Here is a 14267-nt window from a genome sequence, read left to right on the forward strand (position 1 = left end):
CAAACGAAAATTTTGACACTAATTTCAAAAAATTCAGCCCAAAATTAGATCGAATAGACCAAACCGATTGAATCAGATCCAAACTGAGCCCGTAAACCCAACTGGCCCAACACTTAAATGAACCGAGGCTCTTCTTCCTCCCTACTTCAGCAAAGAGCTAGCTGAAAGCACAAACAGGAGAGAGAAGAAAACCAAATTCCCTAACCCTTACGTTACTTCAAATTATCGTATCTCCTCCATCCGAGCTCCGATCGCCGCACCGTTTGCGACCACGCGATTACCGCGTCGAGCTCTACGATTCTATCGGAACAATTTCATAGGTAAGCCACTTTATTATTCTCAGCCTCTTCTTCCTCTAATTTTCGAAAATTATGTAGTGATGTTGAATTTCTTTGCTTTTTGATGTATTAGGATCCAATTAACTTCAGAAAAACGTTCACTCTTACTTATACGAAGCTTAGATAAGGTGAGGATACCATAACTCTATCTTATTTCTGAATTTGTGCATTGGATATTGAGTTTGGGTGTATATGTGTTGTATATTTGTATTAGGTGGTGTGTATGTAATTGGAACTTGAAATTGTGGACATTATTGGAGATGGTGCCAAGGCTTGGTGATTTTGGATAAGTAAAGTTGTATGTGTGTTTTTGGTGTTTTGCTTTGATCAATACGTGAAAATCGGCTAAAATATGATTTAGGTTTCACGTATTTAATATATAATGTTCTGTGAAAACTTAGACTAAAGAACCTAGGTTTCACGTATTTAATATATAATGTTTTGTAAAAACTTAGACTAGAAAATCATAAGATAGGTTGGAATGTATGTGTATATTTATTGCTTAGTATCCTTGTTAAGAAGTATGTTCTGGTTTGGTGCTTGTTGACTAGTCGGTGATTTGATGAATTGATGATTAAATAGCTTGAGAACATGAGCATATAACCTAGAATTGGTGAGCTATGATTTTGGTTGATGAATTTGAGAAATGTGTGTGTGTTATTGTTGATTTGAGGTATGGTTTATTGTGGTGATTGTTGTGATATTGAAGAAGAATATTCTATGTGGATAAATGCAGGTTTGGTAATGAATGGAATGTGATTTTTAGAAGGAAATGAGGTTTTGAAGTTTTGGATAATTTTGGTTTTTGGCCGAATTTCGGCAAGTTATAACTTGGTTTCTGAACCCCCAAATGGTTTCAAACTTGTTTTAAATGAAAGTTGGGTTTATGAAGTTTATGCCGTTCGAAGAACGGATGAAAAACGATTCAAAATGATTAAGTTATGCACGTCGGAAGTTTTGGTTTGGAATAGAAAAATTTTGTAGCTTTCTAATTTAATCATATTTTTGGGAAAACGTACGCCCACGCGTACGCGTGGCATGGAATTTTCGACTGACCTCCTTATATGCGTACGTGAGTAGTCCTATGCGTACGCGTAATGGGCCAGCATACATGTCCACGCGTAGGTATGATAAGGGGATAGGCGCGCGAGCTGCCTTTTATACTCCTATGCATACGCATGAGCCACGCGTACGCGTGGCTCCTATTTCAACAGATATGTTTTTTTTTTAGTTTTAAACCTAATTTTCAAACTTCTAAATCTCTATTTTCATTCTCTTAGCCTTAAATCACAAGTAGTAAGTCTAGTAATTAAACGGAGTTAGGAAATAGAGGTAACTTAGGAATGAAGAAAAGGTTGAAAGTGATAAACTATATGAGAGCTATAAGGTGCCATGGCTATGACGAATGATTGTGAAATGAATATAGATGATTATGAACAGTATGTGGCTTATGAATTCTTATGTTATCTGAGATACGAGTTTCTCTGGGTACAGAACCGTGACTCGCCACCACGTGTTCCAGGTTGAGACTTGATACTTTGTTGACTTTACGTCGTAAGGGTGACCGGACACGTATAAATTACCGGGAATGGATAACCTCCATTGAGTAAAGTTATATATGAATGTATGAATTATGATTGAAATAAAGAAAAGCTATGCATAGACTCATGGGGATGCGCGACGGGAGACAGTCCAAGGATTTTCGGACTTGTCGGGTTGGCTTGATAACCGCAGATGAGACTCATCAGCTATAGAACAGGTATACATCATGTGCATTTTGTTTATTTGTTTGCTATGCCTTATTTGGGAATGCCTAACTGAATATATTATGTTAATTGTGATAATTGTTACTTGCACTACTTGTTCCCTACTTGTGCTTGCAATTGTCTATTTGTTTGTCTTTGCAATCCCACTGAGGTGGAGAAACGGAGGAAAGGTGGACAAGTTTAGTATTAAGGTTAAGTTCAAAGTTGAGTTTAGAATTCCCTAGACACCTACCCCTTTTATGGTTTCTGTTTAGTATATTAAGCTGTATAATCTGAGTATCGGCGTTCTAGGATTGCCTTTGGCATTCCCAAGACCTTATATCTTATGTGCGTGACACCTTTACCATGCTGAGAACCTCTGGTTCTCATCCCATGCTATGTTGTTATTTTTAGATGCAAGTCGAGAGACACCTTGCTAGGCGTCTGGAGTTCTTCGCAGCAAAGTGGCCTTTTTGGGATTATTTTTTGTTTTGTTATATGTATATATATGTGCAATCTCTCCCAATGTATATATGTTTTACCTTTGCGCCTTATAAAGGTTTATGGAGAACTAGAGTTTTAAACATGTATTTTGGCTTTTTGGGATATGTATATACGTATTTAAATATTCTCCGGCCAGTCTTAACTTCGCAGGCTAAGTTAGGAATTTGTTATTTTGTATTCTTGACTTTCTGTTTCTACTTTCTGTTTAATTACTCTTATGAAATTTAGTTTTCTTCTCACGCAAGTAATCCTTATTTCTGAGCGTTGCACTTTTAATTTTACGATTTTGCTTTACCTATTTTCCAAGACTCCTAGAATACTCTATTCATTCATTTATTATACATAATCCATTTTATTTTAAAGGTCGTAATATCTTGTCATCTCTATTTTACGACTTAAACGTAAAACTCTGTGTGGTAGGGTGTTACATATTTATTTTTATTTTGTATATTCAATTAAATATACTTTTACTATTTATTGTTATATATATGACATATATATGAAAGAATCAGCATTTGTTTGATGTATGAAAAAAAAAAAAACTCAGAAAAAACATTTCTTTAATTTTTTTTTATCTTATACTATATGCCAGTAAGCTATTCAATTAACATGGTTTAGGTTTGGCTTTAGAATACGGCATTTAGTGTGTCATTTGATATTAAAAAAAAAATTTGATATTATGCCCTTAATGTTTTCAGTCAAAATATTATAAAAACCAAACTATGAAAGTATTGAAAACATTCCAACATCTCTACTCTTTCCATCTATCTCCTAGTATATATAAAATAAATTTCCCCACTTTTGATTGGCTCTAAAATATATTGATTGATAGTGATGGTAATGTATACATACAAATCCTTTTAAAGTTCTAAATGCACCCGAAAAGATTGAGAATGAAATATGCGTGGAATTTTTTAAATGTAAAATTTATTTGAGTAATAATTATTTAAATTAATCTCTAAATTTTTAAAAGTGAACACTTTAATCTTTTAGTTTTTAAAATATATAAAGTAATTTTCAACGTTTATTTCTATAAATAATATAGTCTCTTTTTGTTAGTCACTAACAATAACTATTAACTTAGAATGTTAACTTGCATATGTGCCTATTAAGTAAGTATGCAATTCGAACAAATTCCTGGGATGAAATACAAAACAGTTCTCGAAAAGTTTAAAAAATCTCAAGATAATTCTTAATAAATTTTAATTTGTAAAATTTTAGTCTATTTATCTCATTTAATTATTTATATATACAAATTTTTTATGTAAAATCCTAAATTATAAATTAATTTTGAAAAGACATTATTTTCAATAAAATAAAATAAATCCATATTTATTATTTACCATGCAAAATATTAATTGAATTTAATTTAATTTGTAAGTATTATATTATATAATTATTTTTAATAATAAAAAAAGAGTAAACTAATATTATTTAAGAAATAGTAAAACTTTTATTTAACATAAAATTTTTCACATAAAGAAGAATACAGAGGATAAAGGATTAGAGTAGAAGCGTTAGAAATTTAGAATACTTCTATTATATTGCCATATTAGAATAAATTCTTTTTTAAATTTCATTTCAATAGTCTCTAAACAGTCATAACAAAGTCTATTGTGTAACATGATATGTAGCATCTATGGTTGAGACTTGAAAGAGTGAAACCAATAATTTTGAGAGAAGAATGAATACTATTGAGTATTGATATAATCTTCACATACACTTATACTGATCTATATATACATGATAAGACAGGGTCATACAGTTAATACAAAATGGAATGTACCTAATTTTGTTATTTGTACAACAAACTTGTCGGTTAATCTATTTACTCAATGAAGAGTATAGCTATAAGAAAATCACCTTACATTTTCTTTTTTATCCAAACTAACAATCCAAAGTCAATCAACTAAAAGATTAATGCATTGAAATTGACTGTAGTATCAAAATTTACATTTTTCCTTTTTGAATTCATTTTTATATATATAAACTAACATTCAGAGTTTATCAAATCAAGAATAAATAAATCGAAGTTCATTGTGGTTTAGAAAATTTTACATGCACATTAATGGTAATGCTCAATCACCTAGCTAGTCATCCTTCAATCTAATTCAAGACTTTATTCAAATCACTTGAATCAAAACATTAACTGAACACAGGAATCATACAAGAGTCATTTCACTCCCGAGTTTATGTTAATAAGAAAGAAAAGAACCGGTGATCGCATATCAAATTTAGTAATAGCAGTAAGGAAATATCAATTCTCAACAAATACAATTACAACAGATCCTTGTTCCACTAAGTAAGTTGGCTAATTCAATTTTCAACAAATGTACAGTCTAAAATATATCAACAAACAAGTAAAACAGAAGAAATAAATTGAAGCAGCATCGGAGGAATTGATTCTGTTACATTTGAGGTCAAGAGCTTCGTAAAGACACATAACCTTAGATATGAGGGATAGATTTTGACCTAATGAACTGTTTAAGTAGCGCTTTCTCTTCGTCAATTCGCTTTTTCTCATCTGCATCTTTTGGTTTGATCTTCCTCTTCTCTTCTAGTATCCACTTGAAGAGTTCGCGCTGTTGGTCCTCAGGGATCGGTTCCTGTTTGATCACAGGAGTTGTGATGGGTGGTAAGGTCACAGTCGTTTCTGTAACATGAGAAGTAGCATCTTTGGTTTTGATGGAACTTGCATCTTCTTCTTCTTCAACACCAGTATCTTTCTTATTTGTCCTAAAATACATAACTGCAACAATATTTACATGATTAAGTGATTTAAAAACCAAATTTAACAGAATTGTTATTGGAGAATAAACTAGTTTTGAGATCCATCAACACCTTTTGCTTTAATATTTACATTTTTTTTCACCTCAATCATATATAATACATCATGGAGAGTTGAAACGGATCGCACATATACCGAGCTGAGGTCAGAAACAGACAAAGCAATCATTCAACCATCTTCCATAATTTTTGGGCAACTACAGTAAGTTTACATTTGAAAACAGCTAAATAATTTTGGTGGAAAGAAATCAAGAATTGCAATTCAGATTTTCATCTTATTCATTTCAGCTAAAATTAAGAATGTCAATGGTCATATATCTTTTACAAATCTGTGTATCAGTAGTGGGTAGATGAATTGATTAATTATAAAATTATATAATGAAAAAAGCATTTACTATCCGACAAAAGGTCCAAATATGACTAAGGATTGATCATTTGATCTTGATCAAGAGTTTAACAAATCAATCATGTAGAACAGAGAAGTGAAACTGATTGCACATAATTCTGACTGAGATTAGATCATAATCATACAATAAATTGAAAATATCTCAACTCAATTTTTCATGTTAATCATTTCAGCAAATTTAAAAAGTGAATGGCATCCATGTACGATTAAGACTCAGAACCGCAACAACTTCAGTTTCATTGATTCACTCATCCATATGCAAGGCAAAAGGGACAATCATAAGAAGAAAACATGCTTTTGTAAGAATCAAAGCATATTGTAGCTCTATCTTGCCACTTCTGTGCTGGCCTTTCAAAACAAGAGTATAAAGTCAAAGGCTTATGTTCTGATTCCCCCTGCAAACCCCAAATTTTGTTCTCTCTTTTTCATTTGTTAGTCAAACCACTGCCAAGATTCAATGCTTTTGAGATTATGATCTCACCAACTGTCAAACCTCATCTTGGACGTGCTTGTCATGCAGAATCCTTACTGCTGGAGCCTATCCACCCTCAAAGACTTGGTTTGGTAAAACTTTTACTTTTTAAAAATAGCTTATGAAAGCTGTCTTTTAAAAGACAGTTTTTTAAAAGCTACAGCACTTACGTTTGGTAAAATCAAATTAAAAATGACTTTTAATAAGCACAAGCACCACAATTGTGTTTGGTAAAAACAGCTTTTAAAACTTAAAAAAATTCATAATAAATATAAATATAATAAATAAACTCTTTTATTTTTTAACTTTAAAATTTTATATAAGTATCATAAAAATTTATTTTATCCTAAACATCATCATTAAAAATACTAAATTACCTAACCTAAATTTTAGAGACTAATAGTCTAAATATTTACTTGATTGTACTAATATAAATAGAGTTATCATTAGTCAATAATAAAATTTGTATGTAATCTAATGTTAGTACTGGATACATTCATTATCCACCTATATATATTGGCTCACATTTACATATCACAACAAATGGGACACATATCTCAAATAAACTACTCATATGATTATATATCTATATTTACATATGTATATACATGTTATTATAATTTTGACTAATGTTCATGCAAGGAAAACTTTATAATTGGTTTTCATAAACCAAGTCAACCTCTTCACATTTCAAACAACAGATAAAAAACAAACAAACATAATAGATCTACTGAAAAAATACAAAAACAACGCACAAAAAATAATATAAATAGATAGAAGTTCATACCTAATATGTGATAGAGATGTATTTGTATTGAAATTTGTGAAGATTAGGTTGAAAAATAAAAAACATATGAAGACTGTGTTAGAATATGTGAAAGTTAGGATGAAAAGTTAGAAATATACGAGGATTTCAATGGCAATATAATAGCTGGAAATATGTGCGGGAAAATAAATAAAATTTGATAAGCATAAGCCAACTTTGAAAAGCTCCCGCTTAGGAAAAGCATCCCTAACTTTTAAAAGCCGCAAGCTCAAGCACTTGGACTTTTTAATTTACCAAACGCAAAATGAGGTGCTTGTGCACAAGCACCTTTTAGAAAAGCTTTACCAAACCCAGCCAAAAAATACTACCAGCTGCCATAGACCTTATGATCTCACTCAAACACTGCCCTCAACTTAGTTACACTGAAATGATTTCTAACATTAATAACTCAGTGCCGAATCAACACACCAAAAGCAGTGTCGTCCGGCAAGCCTCGACCGTTTATCACCACAACAATTTCCCATACGAAGTATAATTACCTTCTACATATTTACAAAAGGAGAAAAATTCAGATAGCCTAATAACACCAAACTAGTACTATCAATTCAGTCTCTCCCATTCCTTAAGAAAAAAGGAAATTGGACATTCTAAGCTTACGCCGCCCTAGAAATTTCAAACCCGAGATGATTATATTTTAGCTTTATTACTTTTATTTCTATTATTAACAACAGGACATTAAGCCCATTTTCCCTTTGTAATCAGCACAAAAGAATCAGAAACTTTATTCCTCTCCAACATCATCAACCCAGTAATAAAACACGGCGAAAAGTAGCAAGCATACATGCAGAATTTTTTTCTTTCTTTTTTTTCTTTTTTTAAAAAGGAATTATCTCCCATGAAGATTTAGGTGAAATCTCAGATCCAAAACCCCATTTCATCAATTTCCGACATCACAGCCAACGAGTAAAAATGCAAACCAAACATTTAAAAGACAAAAAAAGTAAAGGTTGTTAGTGTTGACCAATTGGGCGAAGAAGAATCACCTCCAATGGCGAGATTCACAGCCAAAAGCACAGGCAAAAGAAACTTGTGGCGCCGGAAAAAAGACTCCTTCGGCGGTGGCAGCGGAGGAGGAGCAGTAGCAGCAGCAGCCGTCTGGGTGCCCATCGGCGCCTGTTTCTGGTGGCGCTTGATTTGCTCTGTGACCAAACACGCAAGTTTGAGAGTGATTGAAGAGAAAAGAGAAAGAGAAGGGTGATTGATTGATAAGTGTTAGAATGAAACCTTTTCGGGGCTTGTTGGTGAAGAGCTTCGGAGTTTGATCACCTTCACTCATTTTCTGTCTTCCTACTGTTTGTGTTTATGCCTCACTCAAAATTCACTCACTCACTTTACTTGTTTAATGTTTAGTAGTATTAAAGGTTAAAAACTCTGCTATTTCTTTCTTCCCATACAAGGTAGAGGAATACATCTGATGACAAAAAAAAAAAGGTTAAATATTCAAATATTAGGATAATTATAAAGAAATGACATTTTCCAAATAAAAAATACTTTAAGTAGAGAACAAGTAACTTGGTAAAATTTTAGTTTTAATAGTATAAATGATTTTATATAATTATTTAATTATATTTAATTTTAAAATAACCATACATAGGATAACTATAAGATGTAGTAATAAGTAATTATTTTTCAGAATTTGATTTGTTAATTTATTAGTATTTAATTGAGGATTTTATAATTTTATTAGATTTTATCGGAGTAAATGAATTTAATAATAGATTTTTATGTAGTTAATTTGTACGTTTGTTGGGGTTTGTTTTCTGGATTTATTATGTTCTTATAGTAGGTTTGATTTTATTTTTAATTTTAAAATTTTAAATTTTAATGAATTATAAATTTTTTTAGGAATAATAGCCAACGAATTATATTTTAAATGGCATAATCTCTTAATATTTATTTAGAGGTCACAAGTTTAAATCTCATTCTTAACTTTAAAAAAAAATTCATAGTTTCTTAAAAAATGAGTTTATTTTTAGTAAAATATTATTCTAATGCATGTTACATATTTAACTGTCTAATTACACATCCAAATATTTTTTGTTTCAAGTTCAATTAAACATGTTCAAACTGTCAAACTCAATAAAAACTACTTTTATTACACTAGCGTGCTCAACAAAAACCAATTTTATTACATTAGCGTGTACGCACACGTGTTTTAATAATGCTTCTTTATCTTTTTCTTTGCATTCTTCCTTCTTTTTCGCTTTCCTCCTTCTTCGTCTTCACATTCTTTATTCTTCTTTCTGTTCTTCCTTCTTATTCGCATTCCTCCTCCTTATTCTTCTTCGCATGTTTTCTCTCAATCGTCATTCTTTTATTGTTGCTGTTGCTATTGCGTTTTTTCTTTTTCTCCTTTTAATTGAGGTTCATTTGGATCCAGAAATGAATTCGATGTGTCTCTGCTGATAATTGAGCTTTTTACTATTTGTTTAAAATTGAACTAATTTCGGTTCATTTGTGAATTAATTGAGGTTCACTTGATGTTGCTAATAAGTATTGACCAAATTTTTTATTTTTTAAGTAATTTCGATTCATTTCTTAGTTTAATTGAGGTTCATTTGTATTCAAAAATAAATTATGTGTTTTTGTTGATGATTGAGTCTTTTTTACTGCTTGTTCAAAACTGAACTAATTTCGGTTCATTTGTGTGTTAATTTAGATTCAGTTGATGCTGTTGTTAAGTTTTGACCAAGTTTTTTATTCCTTAAGTAATTTCGGTTCACTTATTAGTTTATTTGACGTTCATTTGGATAAAAAAATGAATTCGATGTGCTTTTGTTGATAATTGAGTTTTTTTTACTACTTGTTCAAATCTGAACTAATCGAATGAAATGGAGTGAAATCTAATGCCATTAAATAACGTAATAATGAATAATTTCATTCTTCTTTGCTAAAAATTTGGTCAATACTTATTATTAGCAGCAAGTGAATCTCGAATTCTCAATTAGCACATAAATAAATCGAAATTAGTTCAGTTTTGAACAAACAGTCAAAAAGACTCAATCATCAACAAAAACACATACAATTTATTTCTGACTTAAAAAATAAAAAATTTGGTCAATACTTATCATCAACATCAAGTAAACCTCAATTAATTCACAAATGAACTGAAATTAGTTCAATTTTTGAACAAACAGTAAAAAAGACTCAATTATCAATAAAAACACATCGAATTCATTTCTGGATCCAAATGAACCTCAATTAAAAGGAGAAAAAGAAAAAACGCAACAACTACAGCAGTAATAAAAGAATGACGATTGAGAGAAAATATGTGTAAATTTAAAGATAAAAACGTAAATTCCCCAAAGTTGAAAACGTTACGTGTATTTCCCATAGCTACATTTTTATATAAATCGAATGAGTTATATTCAATTTAAAGTGGTTTGTAGTAAATCAAATGAGGGTGAGTCGATTTACTAGAATTTCATGCAAATTCATATGTAAACGTGCTTTAAGGTAAATAATCAACTCACCCTCGTTCGATTTACAAATTCCTATATATATAGAATTAGAATTACATTGTACTAAACAATTTTTTTCTCAAAATTTTTAAAATAATTCTTTATAATATTACTAGTTGTGTTAAAAAAAATTAATTGAAATAAATTATGCTAAGCTATTATTTTGAAAATTACATCATATTTCTTTACAAATAATTAACCTTAGGATATTAATTAACATAATAATATGTATAGTCAGATCCAAAAAATTTTGACAGTGGGGATAAAATATATATAATATAATAATAATTTTTATAATTATATTATGATATTGTAAAATATAATTACTCTTTAAATTATGTAACCAATAATTTAAAAAACTAAAACAATAAATCAAAATAATAACAAATAATTTATAATTCCATCCTTCTTGGCTTCATATTTTAAGAAGATTAAATAATATTTTTATTTTTAATACAATCAAATATCTCTCTTTCAATATATGTCATTAAACAATTATTTAAAAAGTGAAGAACAAAAAAATAATATCCAAAATTTCTAATTCAAAATAAGTCAATACACACCATTAACAAGTCACTCAAATTAATTTTCAAAAACAATAAAAAAAAGTAAAGTACAAAAGAATAATATCCTAAATTTCTAATTCAAAATAAGTCAATACACAGTTACATAAACAATTAACAAACAGAACAATAAAAGTATCAATAAAATTAAATTTATAGTGGAAACAACTAACTTTATTACTAAAAGTCACTAAGTAATATTTAAAATTTCACTGGGACACTTGTCTCACTCCTATATGAGTAAATCCGTCCCCGTGTATAATTATATATTATATATAGAATATTACCTATTAATATTCAATAGACAATATAGTTGAATATTAGTAAATAAAATATAATAAATATGAATATTGTGGTGATAATTAATATTAAATTTCTAATAAAAAATTAAAGATATTAATAGTAAATTTTATATTGTTCATTAACATTATATACTCCTTATGTACTCTTATTATTATTAATCATCATTAATATTAAACTAACAAAAAATAATCTAAGTAATGAATACTTTAAAAATTTTGATTACTTTTAATTTAAATAATTTTATCAACCAAATTTTATTTTTTATCTTTAAAAACTTTTTATTTCTTATTGATATATGATCCATATGAATTTTATTACTAATATCTTTGATTTTTGAAGTGAGATTTATTTTTAAGGTCTTGCGTTTTTTTTTTTTAAAACTAGATAATCTTGTGTATGAATAATATTTTCCTTTAGAGATTTACGTCATCTTTACTTTGAGTTGGTTTAATTAAAATTTTTATGCTACAAATTTTGTAATTTTAATATTGACACGTATAAGTAATGTTTTATGTGGATCACCTGGAAGGTATCATACCAATGCTGGCTTAAATCACTGAACTAATGACAGATTTTTTATTCTTTTTGTGACGACACTGGTTGTTATTGGTCTTGTCCCGTACTTAAGCATATGCGTAGGTTATTTACTTTCTTAGCAGTTTGAGTGGCTTCCTCATATTTGCTTATGACACCTGTGAGAATATACTCTTCAATTTTGATGGTTCTGTCATCCTGCACCACTCTAAGGTTTGTATCATTGTTATCTTGTCTATATGGCCCACCTTTTTTTGGTGCTGCCACTCATGTTTTTCTCGTTACGTTCTAATATTGAGGAGCTCATTTTCTATTGTATTCTTTCGGAGATGATATGAAGTATTTGAATGGCAACACTTTTCATTGCACTTCATCTTATTCTGTTACTTCGAATACAATTTTAACGTGTCATGAGTTTATTGCGAGCAACAGTGAGAGTCTGGCTCGAAGGAGGCTCCGTATTAAATTTCTACAAAAAAAAATAAAAAATATTAGTAGTGAAATTTATATTGTCTATTAATATTATGTATTCTTTATGTATTCCTGTTATAATTAATTATTATTAATATTAAACTAATAAAAAATAATATAAGTATTGAGTAATTTAAAAATTTTGATTTTTTAATTTAAATAATTTTATCAACCAAATTTTATTCTTTATTTTTAAAAACTTTTTATTTTTTGTTGATATATCGTCAATATGAATTTTACTAGTTACCGTTAATACTTTTTATTTTTTATTTTTGTCGTTGACCTAAATTTTATGCTTTTGGCATGTACTCTTTTTAATATTTAAAATACAAATTCAACAATTAAAATTATAATTTAAACAAAATTTTAGATTATAAAAAAAATAGAATCAAATTAAAAAAATCTGAAATTTTTTCATTCTAAACCTTAAATTACAGTAAACATATACATGAATTTAATGTTATATACATTTTCTTTGCAATATTTAAAATAATCAAATAAAAAGTTTCAAAAATTAGTTATTTAGAATTCACTCATTTATATTTAGTTTTATTTATAATGAAAAAAATTAAATAGATGTGGATATTTTAGTGAGTAGTACTGTAGTAATTTTGAACTATTGCAGATCCAGCCGTATTATAGCAGTGATATTAGTAGTGTTGTATGTAATCATCCTTTTATGGATTATGTTTGTAGTAGTGTTGTATGTAGTCATCCTTTTATGGATTATGTCTGTGAAGTCCAAATTTACCTAAAGATAACTCACATGATGAGTCCAAGAGACTTGGTAGTTTGCTGATTGTCTACTTTAAGTTGATACTTCTCTGAAACTTATGTAAATATTAAATTTCTGATCAAAATGTTTATTATTAATGGATAATTTAGATATACATAGAATATAATTAAGGATAAATACAGTACTCTTTGAGTACTCTCGTATATATTTATTTATTATGAGTAGTACTGTAGTAATTTTTAACTATTGCAGATCCAGCCGTATTATAGAAGTGATATTAGTAGTGTTGTATGTAGTCATCCTTTTATGGATTATGTATGTAGTAGTGTTGTATGTAGTCATCCTTTTATGGATTATGTCTGTGAAGTCCAAATTTACCTAAAGATAACTCACATGATGAGTCCAAGAGACTTGGTAGTTTGCTGATTGTCTACTTTAAGTTGATACTTCTCTGAAACCTATGTAAATATTAAATTTCTGATCAAATTGTTTATTATTAATGGATAATTTAGATATACATAGAATATAATTAAGGATAAATACAGTACTCTTTGAGTACTCTAGTATATATTTATTTATTATGAGTAGTACTGTAGTAATTTTTAACTATTGCAGATCCAGCCGTATTATAGAAGTGATATTAGTAGTGTTGTATGTAGTCATCCTTTTATGGATTATGTATGTAGTAGTGTTGTATGTAGTCATCCTTTTATGGATTATGTCTGTGAAGTCTAAATTTACCTAAAAATAACTCACCCGATGAGTTCAAGAGACTTGATAGTTTGCTGATTGTCTACTTTAATTTGATACTTCTCTGAAACTTATGTAAATATTAAATTTCTGATTAAAATGTTTATTATTAATTGATAATTTAAATATACATAGAATATAATTAAGGATAAATACAGTACTCTTTGAGTATTCTAGTGTATATTTATTCATTAGGATAGTAAATTATGCCTTTTAATATAAGAAATATTTAATATAATTTCATATCAAATGATGTATATATATGTGTTTATGATCAATAAAAAAGCAGATTAAAACAATTTATTTTCTACATTTACTTAATGAAAAGTAATGTTCCTAGAATCCAAAATTTTGGGAGGTAAATTACAATT

General features: G+C 28.8%; 1 protein-coding gene and 1 long non-coding RNA gene across 2 annotated transcripts; one reads left to right on the forward strand and one right to left on the reverse strand.

Moving 5' to 3' along the window:
* The first annotated feature begins 143 nt into the window (after positions 1-143).
* Positions 144-2848, forward strand: LOC140182016 (uncharacterized). Its single transcript, XR_011877816.1, has 4 exons — positions 144-320; positions 412-466; positions 1833-2097; positions 2498-2848. It is a non-coding gene; the product is annotated as an uncharacterized lncRNA (long non-coding RNA).
* Positions 2849-4776: 1928 nt separating this feature from the next.
* LOC112777444 (uncharacterized) lies at positions 4777-8482 on the reverse strand. Its single transcript, XM_025821817.3, has 3 exons — positions 8303-8482; positions 8062-8217; positions 4777-5336 (listed from the first exon to the last, which is right to left on the reverse strand). Exons 1-3 carry the CDS (start codon positions 8352-8354, stop codon positions 5035-5037), a joined length of 510 nt encoding a protein of 169 aa, XP_025677602.1. The 5' UTR covers positions 8355-8482; the 3' UTR covers positions 4777-5034.
* Between the last annotated feature and the right edge of the window lie 5785 nt (positions 8483-14267).

Source organism: Arachis hypogaea, chromosome 19 (genome assembly GCF_003086295.3).
Source record: "Arachis hypogaea cultivar Tifrunner chromosome 19, arahy.Tifrunner.gnm2.J5K5, whole genome shotgun sequence".
Taxonomy (NCBI): domain Eukaryota; kingdom Viridiplantae; phylum Streptophyta; class Magnoliopsida; order Fabales; family Fabaceae; genus Arachis; species Arachis hypogaea.